The following is a 13,475-nucleotide window of genomic DNA, read 5'->3' on the forward strand; positions in this document are numbered from 1 at the left end:
ATTTTACAGTTCGAAATTTGAATTTAAATGGACTTCGTAGTCGTTCCCAAGAAAGTCACCCATCGCTGTGACTCTCGGCTCGTTTAACTTCTTATGTTCTGTTTTTCTTATTTATACTTAACTAATTGACAATTACTAATTATTTGTGTTTACGGTTTATCTAGTTGTCTTAAGTGTGGTTCGAATCCCCTTAATTGTCTGGACCGACTCCGGTCACCGGAACAGTGAAATATACCTAGCTATACAAATAGGGGTGTTATATTGGTACCTGAGGTAAAGGTGCTGGTACTAGTTGACGTATCTGCACGGCAAACACTGTGGTTCCTCTTAAGTTATTGTCCCCTCAGCCAAAAGAGCCAAAGGTCACTTGGGGCATTTGCACTTGCTATGACTGGGGAGCTGGTACCACTTGAGGACCTACAACTGCTTCCACATCATAAACACTAGGGTGAGTAATCGAGTTAATGTCATTAATGACTTAATATAATTTTACTCTTAATATCTTATAATTTATTTTTTTATTATTTTTAAGAAACATTTGATATTAAAAGAAAATTTAAATTCTTGATTAATATCATCTATATTAAACAAATTACATAGTAAATAACAGGAAAAAATTTAGACTCAAATATTATAATCAATTTCATTATACTACTCATTTTATATATAAATAAATTATACGAGCCTAAAAAAATAAAACTACATAGTGATTCTAAATTTCATTCGAAGATTGTTAACATTTAAAAACAAAAATTTATTTATTTTAAGAATTAAAATAAAAAATTAAATTTAATAAAATTTTAATATTGATTAAAAAATAATTTCTATGAATACACCGATAAAATATATTGGTAATATTATTAATTATTTATTTATTTAATATTTTAATTTAATTTATATATGAAGAATATCATATATGAAGTTCAAGTATAGTACAGTTAGTTATTAATTATATGAGTATTAGATAGACACATGTTCAAATCTTATCCTCTCCCTTGCAATCATTTCAAAATTTTTAAGTAAACAAGTAATATGGGTCATTAAACAGATTTACGGATTATGTCGTATAACTTATTTAGATGACTTATTTAATAAATGGGTCATTAAATGGATTACATGAGTCATGTCTTATAACTTGTTTAGGTGACTTATTTACTAAACAGTTTATATGGGTCGTATCGTGTGACCAGTTTAATAAATGAGTCGCATTTGAGTTAGGAGTTTATAGCATAAATAATAATCGTGTCATGTTCGAGTCAAGTATAATCGTGTCCCATCAAAACGAGACGCGACCCGTTTAGACACAACACGACACAAATTGCCACCTCTAGTGATGACCACAGTGCCATAGGAAATAAAAAGGGTAAATTATAAATAAGTTTTTAAGATATGGTAAAATTTACATGTTAATCCCTAGTTTTTTCTAAATAACGACTTGGTTTATTCTCTCTCCATTGAAATTTAAATAATTTTTTAAAATATTTTCTTTAAATTATTAATTGATTAAATTTGTTTGGAAATAAGCAATAAGCACGGGCAAATAGTATCGTTTTCTTGAAAATAGCAGAGTTTCGCATTCTGTTCCAAAAATTGAATATAACCATTCCATTTTCAGCATTTCAATTTTTGCGATTTAAATTGGTTCAGAACAGAATCAATGAATGGCACACTTCTCACATCTAAAAAAGTCTTAATAATAAAATATAAAAAAATTAGATAAAAGAATTATTTCGTTGACTAAATCAAATTAAAAAATCCAATTGACATGTGAATATTGGTAAATATTTATAGACTTGATAATAATTCTCCAAATTTCTTATTAAGCAAACGAGGGCCAATTTTGAATTCATGACACACTGTTTATTATTTTGTGGGGTTTACTCCAAGCGGCCATTGAAGGCCTGCCGTGTGCAATTATCTATTGAGCCCATTATGGAGGACCCTAGTTTAGCTATTCATTTTATCTCTTCAATCTTATCTTTCTATATCCTGACCGATTGGCTTATTTGCTTCTGACGCTGCACGGCCTTTCGTTAATCAATGTGCACAATTCCACTTAAACTGTTAATTAAAAAAAAAAAAAAATTGGTTTGATGCAAAGGCTCCTTTCCAAGGAGTGGTTGGAAATCACAATATATGCATTCTTTGTCAATTCCCATCTCATAAGAATAAATAAACACACAAACAAATGAACTTTGCTTCTAAGGATTTGTTTATCTGGCTTGATTGCTCGGCTACAGCTTCCTGCAGGAAACACTTTTGACCTTACTGCTGTTCACCTACCAATTGTTCCAGAACTCAAATGTACCCAATATGGTGTTATAATGGCAATTAATTATTGTGAGTCTCGTCATAATTAACAAACCGATAAATTCTCCAATTATTGGTTTCTTGTTAATATATGTTTTCCCTCTCTTATCCTCTTATTGAAATCCTCTCATAATTATATCAATCGGTTATAACTAACAGGAATTCATTTAAATTTATGCTTTCAGAGAGGCCATGACAATCTTTCTACCATTACAAGACGTTGCTTCCTTTACGAGATCTTATGTTTAAATCTTTTTATGATAGAGATTTAAAAAAAAAATGTACAGAGCTAATTGTGGGGTGTGGGTGACCATAATATGGAAAAATACTAAATAACTCATCAAAGGATTGGATGTAGGAGACGAGATGCGTTTGAGAAACAAAACCTCCATCAATTTTATTAGATTTTGGGATCTCTTTCGCCTTCAGTTGTTTAAAATAACACAAGAGAGCACTGGCTTTCTGCATCAAAATTACAAATTGGCTAATATATTGCACTACATATAGTACATGTTAAAGTTGGATTCTTTTTTTTCCAAGAAATACCAGTTGGAGACACTTAAACGCCAGGACTGAACTTCCCCTTATCTGTCACTTCCTTTTTCTTGCTAGCACCATCTTTACTAATGACAATACCTGCCAGCTTACAAGGTTCAGCTTCTCTTAGCATTTGAACTACACTTCTCATGGTGGGTCTTAGTGATGGAAGCCGCTCAGTGCAGAGAATTGCAATTCTCAATACCTTGACAACATCTTCCTTGAAAAATTCTGGAATTCTGGAGTCTACTATGCTTAACACTCTCTCTTTACTCTTCAAGTTGCTGGAGACCCAATCTACTATGTCTTTGTTGTCTCCAAACTCTGGCTCTATTGGCCTCTTTCCACTCACCAACTCCATTAGTACCACTCCAAAGCTGTAAACATCACTCTTCTCACTGACTTTGTATGTGTATCCATATTCTGCACAATTAAACGTACTAAATTAACAAACAAAACCCATAATTGATCTTCTCATGAAGAAGAAAATAGAGATCAAAAACATAATTTGATTACCTGGAGCTATATAACCATGGGTACCAGCAATGACATGGGTGGAGTCTTTGCCTCCATTGGCTTGAACAATCTTGGCCAGGCCAAAATCAGCTATCCTAGGCTTCAAAAACTCATCCAACAAAATATTACTGGACTTCACATCTCTGTGAATTATGGGTCTGTCGCATCCATGATGCAGATACTCCAGTCCCTTAGCTGCTCCCAAAGCGATCTCATACCTCGTCTCCCATTCAAGCTCCATCTTCGTTGAAGTATGCAGACGATCCCATAAGCTACCATTAGGCATATACTCGTAAACCAACAGGCTAGAATCCTCACTGGTAATGCTACAATACAGCTTCACCACATTGACATGCCTTGTTGAGCTCAAGGTATGCACCTCAGCATCAAATTCTTTAGATTTTCCTCCCCGTCTAGCAAGCATCGGTGTCGTGCTCCAGCTCTTATTCCGGCCACAGGAATCTGTATTCAAAATATGTTTCACAGCAAGTTCTTTACCATTGGCAAGTGCTACTTTGTACACATTTCCAGAACCTCCTTTTCCTATTAAATTCTCTTCCTTTATGGAATCTAGAATCTCATCCTCACCGAAGCCTAACACATGGAAGGACTTTACGTCCCAAGATTCTTCCTTCAATGAACGTTCATGATCCTTTTCTTTCTTCTTTAAGTACAAGAAGTATACAAGTGAGAGAACCAATATTGCAGCACCTACACCAAAGCAAGCAATAAGCGTACGGACATCTTTGGACATCCCGGCTTCAGGCTTGCATAGCTGAAAAGTGCTCACTGTTTGGCTGCAGAGGCCAGAATTTCCGGCGAAACTTCCGTTGTATGCTTCAATTGACAGAGATTGAGGTATGCGACCAGTTAACCTATTGTGGGTTAGATCAAGGAGGCTTAGACTCAAAGACGACAAGGTGTCTGGAATTTGACCTGAAAGTTGATTCTCTGATAAATTCAGAGAATTTAGAGTCGGTAGAGATCCTATGGATGATGGGATTTCACCGGAAAGCAAATTATGAGCTATGTTTAGATCGCTGAGAGAATCACAAGAGCCTAGAGACTCTGGAATCGAACCAGAGAACATATTGTTCTCCAAATGAAGGCTGCTTAGGTGCTTAAGTTCTCCAATTGTCTCCGGTATCTTGCCTGAAAATTGATTGTCGTTTAACTTTATCGAAACCAACGACGTAGCTCCCGAAATCTCCCCTGGCAATTCACCGGATAATCGGTTGTATCCCAGAAACAACTGTCCAAGAGCCTTGGCGTTCCTAATATCAGAAGTCACTGGACCTTCAAATTGATTAAACTCGATATCGATTATGTTCATAATGGGCAATCCCCAAATTCCAGCAGGAACAGTGCCCGAAAGCGAGTTTTTACTGACTCTGAATCTCTTCAACGTAGTACAACTCGCATAGCTGGCCGGAATTTCCCCGGTAAAATTATTTTGGAGCATGAGAAGCGCTTCCATGGTCCCCTGCTTGCACATATCTGGTGGAATCGGACCTGTCAAGTAATTCTCTGAGACATCGATGAAAATAAAATTGGCCCAAGAACCAAGCTGAGGAGGAAGAGGACCGGTTAACTTGTTCCCGTACAGAGAAAGATTTACGAGTTTCTTGAACTGGCCAAACTCCATTGGTATTTCACCAGAAAGCTCGTTCTCGAATAGCTGCAGAGTTACCAGGTTTGTCAAGAATCTCAATTCAGATAAACCACCTTCAAGATAGTTCATGGACGCATCGAATTTCTCCAGTTTTGTAAGGTTTCCAATTTCAACTGGTAATTTTCCGGTCAAGCTGTTTTTGTAGAGCTCCAGCTGCCAGAGGTTCTTGAGCAATCCTATCTGGGAAGGAATCTCTCCGGACATATTATTATCGGAAAGTTCCAAGTTTATGAGCTCGGAAAGATTTCCAATATCTTGTGGAATCGTGCCACCGATGCTGCAATTCGATAAGTAAAGCCAATTCAGTTTGGTTAGCTTAACAATCTCCAATGGAAATGGAGTTGGATAGAAGGGATTGTCTCCTAAACTCAGCGTAACAAGACCCGTGATATTTTCCAGTGACTTCCATGGAAAGACACCCGACAACCCAGTTAGGTTCAAGAACAAGTGCTGTAATTGACTCAAAGAAGAAAATTCAGGAAAATGACCACTAAAAAGATTATTTCCAAGGTCTAGATATCGCAAATTTGTGCACTTATTCAAGTCATCACTGATACTACCCGACAAGGAATTGAAACCAAGCGAGAGCTTTTCTAAGGATGGGAGCTTGCATATTGAATCAAGAGGAACAACTCCGACTAAGTTCTGATATGAGAGTTCAATTTCAGTGACAGAATTGCCTGAATTGCATGTGATTCCAGCAAAGTTACAGATGGAATTACTTGAAACCCATGAATTGAAAACATTAGTATTCGACTTTTGAAATGCAGTTTTGACGTTGAGGAGAACTTGAAGCTCGTCGGATTGCGAATTGAGGGAAGAGAAGAAACAGAGAAAACAGAGGAGGAGAGAAAAAGAGGCCGTTGACATGTCGGGCGGTGAAGAGGAAAGAAAGTATTTTTAGTTAAGGTGTTTTAATCAGAGAAGAAGAAGAATGGAAGAAAGAGAGCGATGCAACGCCAATTTTAACCAAGGCGGCGGGGTAGCTTTCACATTTGATATGCTACTGTGATTGCTTACGGTGGCTATTCCATTGGCTATTTCCCTTCTGTTGTAACGGTAATTAGATTACAGCTTTGTTTCTCAGTTATATCCTTGAAATGAAGCAGTGTTTTATAGTACTCTCGCGCACGTGTGTTTGCAACTTGCAAGTCGGAGGCAATTTAGCTGCAATTATAAAAGATATTAAAGATGGCACTTAGGGTAGCTGATAGGGTAGGCTCAAAACATTCTAACAGTGATTTTCTCTGTTTATAAAATTTGAACATTCGATATTTAGAATTCTTTACTCACCATTTGTATGTAAAAGATATAAGTTGATTTCTCATTTAACTTTATGATAAAAAAGAAAAAAAAGAAAAGATTTCAAACTCGTTAATCATTGCTCGGGTTATTATTTTTTTATTAAATAATTAAAAAAAATTAAAAATAAATCTTACTATTAGTTCTACTATGGACTGAGTCAATCATACACTTTGATATATTATTAAAAAAAAATAGTGATATTATTCCTCTGTAGATAAAAAAATTTTCTTAATTTTTAGTATCGTCTATTTTAATTAAGGTTTTTAAATTGATCTAATCAATGAATTGATAAAAAACAAAGAATTTAAAATTTAAAATTTAATTAAGTTTGAACTAGAGTTTAATAAGTATATCATTCAATAAATATTATAAAATTGTTAATAATAATACTTGATAATAATAAATTGTTATTTAATTATTTATAATAGAAAACAATTTAAAATTAAAATTTTTATAATAATAAATTTATTCATATAAATAAAAAATAAATATTAATATATTAAAATTAGATAACATGAGTAAGGAAGAAAAAATTATATACCTTTTACTAGGGGTGGCCACGGTACAGTTTCAAACTGAAATCGAACCGGAACCAGTTCGATCAAAATCAGACCGAAATCGATCAAAATCAGAACTGACTTCGAACTAGACCGAAACCGTCCTTCTATAGTTTGGTTCAGGTTCATAATTTTCAAAAACCGTGAACCGGTGATTTCGAACCAAATTGTACCGACGATTCCGAACCGTACCAAATCAGCGATTTAAATACAAAAAAATTCAACAAATACTTCACTCAACTCCTAATTCATATATATATATATATATATCATTAACTATCTACATAATTATTCTCTACACTCTTTTTAATTATTAATACTTTTTCAATTTCTCTCAATTTTTCTAAATAATTATTTTCTACACTCCTTTTAATTCTCAGTACTTTCACAATTCCCCTACTTTATTATTTTTATGCTCACTTAAATTTTTAATACTATTTTAATTACTCTGTTATTATTTTATGTCTTCAATAAAATTTTCAATACTTTCTATTTTAATTTTTTTTCTTTTATATTTTTTTTAATTATTAATTATCATATAATTTTTTAAAAAAGGGCAAGTAATACTCAATTCAACTAAGTTTTTATCCCCAAAATTTATTGGAGTCGGCTATATGGATTCTCTTTCTCCACTCTAAACGATTTTGGGTTAAATCCTCATAAATGTTGATGCACACATTTTGCATAGTCATTTAGGTCTAATTTCATAATCATTTTATTTGGTTATTAGTCATTTTTTTAGCTAATTTCATTAGTTAATTAGTTAGTTTTCCATAGTTGTCAATTTTGCACTAATTTGTAATTTTTACTTTGTTTTGTAGGAAAAATGGTGTTTTTGAAGGACTAAAGAGAATTTTGCCATTGAGGAGTGTCTTCTACAGCAAAAAGATGCAAAAAAAAAAACAAGTTTTCAAGCTGAAATATGCATTGACCAAACTGTGCATAACTTGCCGCATAAGCTATGCAGTTCTGCATAAGGAGGAAGAACACTGTTCCAGAACCAGCCGAAATGTGCATAAGGAGACTGCACAGCTTATGCACATTCTCACCTCCCTTATGCAGATTCACGAAATTGTGCATAACCTATGCACCAAGTCATGCAGCTTCGCATAAGTAACCCAGAATCAGCCGAAATGTGCATAAGGGACTGCATAACTTATGCAGTCCACTTATGCAGTCCATAAAGAGTTCATTAATGAGCTGGCAGAAGATTCCCTTAATGTATTCCTCCTAGAACATACTATTTTAGGGCTCCATGTCAGAAAAATGCTATAAATAGTCCCATTTTCTCATTTTAGAGGGGAGAAAAAAGGAGCAAAGGAAGAAAGGAGGAGGCTAAGCAGAATTTGAGGAGTCATTTCACCTTCCACACCATTTTCAACTAAGATTTGCAGATTTCTTTCTTTCTTTACACTTTTCTACATTTCTAGTGTTTAATTACTTACTTCTTAGCTTAGATTAAAGCTTTATTTCCATTTAAACTCATCATATCTTGTAAGCATTATGGATAGTGAGTAGTTTACTTTTGATTATGGATTAAGGGTTGTAATATTTGAGATATTTTGTGGATTTTGATTGGGTAATCTATATTTTGTGGTCTTAATGAGTTTTATTCATTTCTTGTATGCTTAATGACATGCTTAATGTAGGATCCCATTGAGTAATGTTCTTAATCCATGGTTGAAGCACCGAAAGGAGAAGGCCTTGTGATAGATAATCAGGAAATTGGACTTAATTAACTTAGACCTAGAAATAGGCTAAGGATTAAGAGGATTCATAGATTAATTAAAGAACTTAATGGGTCTTAATTAATTCTAACTCCACGAAAGTAGGATTAGTTTGATTAAGGCACTCTTTGTCTCACTCGAAAGGGAATTCAAAGGATTTAAGAATTAATCTCCTTAAGACCCATTAGTATCACAAGATTGGATAACCAATTTAAAATCCCAAAATAGCTCGAATATGAAATCCCGAACTCCGGAATCGCCCTTTTACCATTGTTAATTTCTAATCGAATTTAATCATTTGCCAATTTAAATATTGCCATATTTGAACTTGCTTATTTCTATTTGATGCAATTTTAGTTTAATTAATACATTGTTGAATAGAAGATTAATTTTGCACAATTAGATTTCACACTCCATTACCCATTAATTCATCATTTTAATCTCATAAATACTTCAATTTAGTCAACTTTTATATCGAAAATTCAATCATTAACACAACTCCTCGTGGGATCGATATTTTTCTATACTACTTATGCGACCGTGCACTTGCGGTTGGGACGCATCAAGTTTTTAGCGCCGTTCTTGAACCGCTTTGTTTAAGATTGAATTCTTGATTATTTTAGTTGTTTTTAGTTTTATCTTTGTTATCTTTTCATTTTGTGTTTGTTTGTTCTTTTTCAGGTACTTTAATCTTTTATGAGAAGAGCTAGAAGCTCAAGTGACACAACCTTACTTTTCAATCCTGAAATTGAGAAATTTTGCAAGGCCAACAAGAAAGAAACCAGAAAAAGGAAGGAAGCTGAGAGAGAAACCGAAATTGAAGCAAATATGGCTGATGAAAGAATTAGAATTGGTGTTGGTAATGCTGGAAATGGTCAAAACAATGAAAATGAAGCCCAAGGAGAAGAAGTTGTTAATGCAAACGTGCCTAGGGGAAGTATGATGGATCATGCTTTTCCTCGTTTTGATGACTTGAGAGAGAGCATAGCAAGACCAAGGATTGATGCGAACAGTTACAAAATGGATTTTGGAGTTCTTCAAATGATCCAAAACTCTCAATTTGGAGGACATCCTTCTGAAAATCCACACACACACCTGAAGAAGTTTGCTATGATTTGCGACATGCAAAAACAACCTGGAGTGTCTGATGATGCAGCAAGATTGAAGCTATTCCCATTCTCTTTGAAAGATAGAGCATTGGATTGGCTTGATTCTTTACCTCACAACTCCATTACAAATTGGGAGCAACTAACTGATGCATTTCTTGCACAATATTTTCCACCTGGAAAAACTCAAGAGCTGAGGAATCAAATGACATCTTTCAGACCAAGAGAAGATGAAACTCTCTATGAATCATGGATGAGATGGAAGGAATTGGAAAGATTATGCCCACATCATGCCATTCCAAAATGGATGATAAATCAGAATTTCTACACAAATGTCACTCCTGCAATCAGAGGAATTATTGATGCTCAAACAGGAGGAGAATTCATCATTAAGCATGAAGATGAAGCTTATGAGTTATTAGAGAAAATTGCAAAGAATACTCATCTTTGGAGTAGTCCAAGAGGACCAGCACAACTCGTAAAAGGCAAGTCTTGGGATGTATGATCTTGATCCATTCAACATGATTAATGCAAAGTTTGATGCACTTACAAATGTCCTTGCTAAGAAGATGGAAGATTTGAGTATGTTGGTTAGTTCAACATCATCAGCTGGAAGTTCACAACAAGTGGCTTATGCAGAGGAAACTACCAGCTGTGGAGTAGATTATGGAGAACAAGCGGCATATGTTGGTAATTATGGAAACAAGCAAATGGGGAATCCTTATTCTCAAACTTATAATCCAAATTGGAGGAATCATCCCAACTTTTCATGGGGCAATCAGCAAAATCAAGTTCAAAATCGAATTTTCAACCACAACAAAGAAAGTCAAGTTCCATATCGCAAAATAGGCAACCATTGCCCAATTTTCACAGAAAAATATGAACCCCCACCAAAACAAAGAAGAACGAAATTCCACCACAAGCTTTATTGCAAAAGATTCTTTCCAATGATAATAAGCATGATGAGGAGATGAGAGAGGTGAAAGCAAGGCTGGAACAAATGCAAACACACAACAGAATCTTTGGAAAACCAGTTGCACAACAAGCATCTTCCTCAAGTGCCAAATCTTTTGGAAAGCTTCCAAGTCAACCAGAAAATCCAAGAGAGCATTGTCAAGCTATTACTTTAAGAAGTGGTAAAGTTATAAATGATGAGAAGAGTGAAAACAGTGAGAAGAGAGAAAATGAGAAAGGAACAGATGAGAGTGGAAAACAAGAGAGTGCGAGAAAAATGTAAGGAGAAATTTGAAGAAAAGAAGAGAAGTATATACCTCCTGAGCCCTACAAGCCACAACTTCCCTTTCCTCAAAGATTTCACAAAGCCAAGCTTGATAGGCAATTTGGGAAGTTCTTAGAGGTTTTGAAGAAACTTTACATAAATGTGCCTTTTGTTGATGCTCTTTCACAAATGCCCTCTTATGCAAAATTCTTGAAAGAAATTCTCTCAAATAAGAGAAAACTTGAAGATGATGAAACTGTAGCTTTGACAGAAGAATGTAGTGCTATCCTCCAGAGGAAACTTCCTCCAAAGCTTAAGGATCCAGGGAGTTTCTCAATTCCATGCCACATTGGAGAGTCTTGTTCTACAAAAGCTCTATGTGATTTAGGGGCCAGCGTTAGCCTTATGCCCCTTTCTATCTATGAAAAGCTCAACATGGGAGATCTAAAGCCAACCCACATTTCTCTTCAGTTAGCTGACAGAACAATCAAGTATCTGAAGGGATTTTGGAGAATGTGCCCCTGAAGGTTGGAAAGTTCTATATACCTGTTGACTTTGTCATCTTGGACATGGAGGAAGATTCTAATATTCCAATTATCTTGGGGAGACCCTTTCTAGCTACAGCAGGAGCATTGATTGATGTGAAAGGAGAAAAGCTTACTCTTAGAGTTGGTGAAGAGCAGTTAATTTTCAATATCAATAACACTATGAAAAAGCATCATTCTGAAGCTGATACTTGCTTGAGAGTTGATATTATTGATGAGCTGGTTGAAGAACACTTCAGAAAGAAATATCCAGAAGATCCACTTGAAAATTGTTTGGTTCATGGAGGAGGCATAGACTATGACAACCCTCATGTAGCTGCATATACTCAACACTTAGAGGGAAGTCCACCATTCATTTCTGCTCCAGTTTTTCAACTCACACAAAAGGAAAAAGCTGAATTTAAGCAATCATCATTCAAGGAAGAAGATGCACCTAAGGTAGAACTTAAGCAACTTCCTTCTCAGCTCAGGTATGAATTTCTTGGCACTAATAACACTTATCCAGTAATTGTAAATGCAAACTTGAGTACTTTAGAGGCTGATAAGTTGTTAAGAGTGTTGAGAAAATTTAGGAAAGTTTTGGGATACACCATAGATAACATTAAAGGAATAAGCCCACATTTTTGCATGCATAGAATCAGTTTGGAAGAAAATTGTAAACCATCTATTGAACATCAAAGGAGGTTGAACCCAAATATGAAAGAAGTTGTTAAAAAGGAGATTTTGAAGTTGCTTGATGCAGGGATCATATATCCCATCTCAGACAGTACTTGGGTAAGCCCAGTACATGTTGTCCCAAAGAAGGGTGGAATGACAGTGGTCAAAAATGAAAATAATGAATTAATTCCCACTAGAGCGGTGACTAGTTGGCGAATGTGCATAGATTACAGAAAATTAAATGTTGCCACTAGAAAAGATCATTTTCCACTTCCCTTCATTGATCAAATGTTGGAAAGACTAGCTAGGCATTCTTACTTTTGCTATTTAGATGGATATTCAGGTTTTTTTCAAATCCCTATCCATCCAAATGATCAAGAGAAAACCACTTTTACTTGTCCATATGGAACCTTTGCTTATAGAAGGATGCCATTTGGGTTGTGTAATGCACCACCACTTTTAGAGGTGCATGATGGCAATCTTCTCGATTTCATTGAAGACATAATGGAGGTTTTTATGGACGATTTTTACATTTATGGATCTTCATTTGATATATGCTTGGCTAACCTTTCTAAAATTTTGCAGCGATGTGCGGATACTGACCTTGTGTTAAACTGGGAAAAGTGTCATTTCATGGTTCAGGAAGGGATAGTGCTTGGACATTTGGTGTCTAACAGAGGAATAGAGGTTGATAAAGCCAAAGTTGAAGTGATAGAGAAGATGGCTCCTCCTACCAATGTCAAGGGAATTCGAAGTTTCCTAGGACATGCGGGTTCTCTGACGCTTTATTAAGGATTTTTCTAAAATAGCTAAACCTTTGTCTAATTTGTTAAGTAATGACACACCATTTGAATTTGACCAAGAGTGTTTGGTTGCATTTTGCAGGTTGAAGCAAGCTCTCATCACTGCACCAATCATGCAACCACCTGATTGGAGCCTACCTTTTGAAATTATGTGTGATGCTAGCAACTATGCAATTGGGGCTGTTCTTGGTCAAAGAAAGGACAAAAAGGCTTATGCTATTTATTATGCTAGTAGAACACTGGATGAGGCTCAAACAAATTATGCAACAACAGAAAAGGAATTTTTGGCAATTGTCTTTGCATTGGAAAAGTTCGGACCTTACATTATTGACTCAAAGGTGGTTATATTTTCAGATCATGCGACCATCGGTATTTGCTCAGTAAAGGAGGCCAAACCGAGGCTCATTAGGTGGATTCTGATGCTACAAGAATTTGATTTGGAGATTAGAGATAAGAAAGGAGCTGAAAATGTAGTTGCTGACAATCTTAGTCGGTTGAAACTGGATGGTGAAGAATTGGAT

The 13,475-nt window shown here is 35.2% G+C and overlaps 1 protein-coding gene and 1 non-coding gene across 2 annotated transcripts; both read right to left on the reverse strand.

Annotated features, from left to right (window-relative positions):
- Positions 1-2,681: 2,681 nt before the first annotated feature.
- LOC110657463 (receptor-like protein kinase 7) lies at positions 2,682-6,301 on the reverse strand. Its single transcript, XM_021814670.2, has 2 exons — positions 3,364-6,301; positions 2,682-3,270 (listed from the first exon to the last, which is right to left on the reverse strand). Exons 1-2 carry the CDS (start codon positions 5,903-5,905, stop codon positions 2,870-2,872), a joined length of 2,943 nt encoding a protein of 980 aa, XP_021670362.2. The 5' UTR covers positions 5,906-6,301; the 3' UTR covers positions 2,682-2,869.
- Positions 6,302-9,920: 3,619 nt separating this feature from the next.
- LOC131178084 (small nucleolar RNA R71) lies at positions 9,921-10,027 on the reverse strand. The gene has a single exon (XR_009147216.1). It is a non-coding gene; the product is annotated as a small nucleolar RNA R71 (small nucleolar RNA).
- Positions 10,028-13,475: the final 3,448 nt, after the last annotated feature.

Source organism: Hevea brasiliensis, chromosome 2 (assembly GCF_030052815.1).
Source record: "Hevea brasiliensis isolate MT/VB/25A 57/8 chromosome 2, ASM3005281v1, whole genome shotgun sequence".
Taxonomy (NCBI): domain Eukaryota; kingdom Viridiplantae; phylum Streptophyta; class Magnoliopsida; order Malpighiales; family Euphorbiaceae; genus Hevea; species Hevea brasiliensis.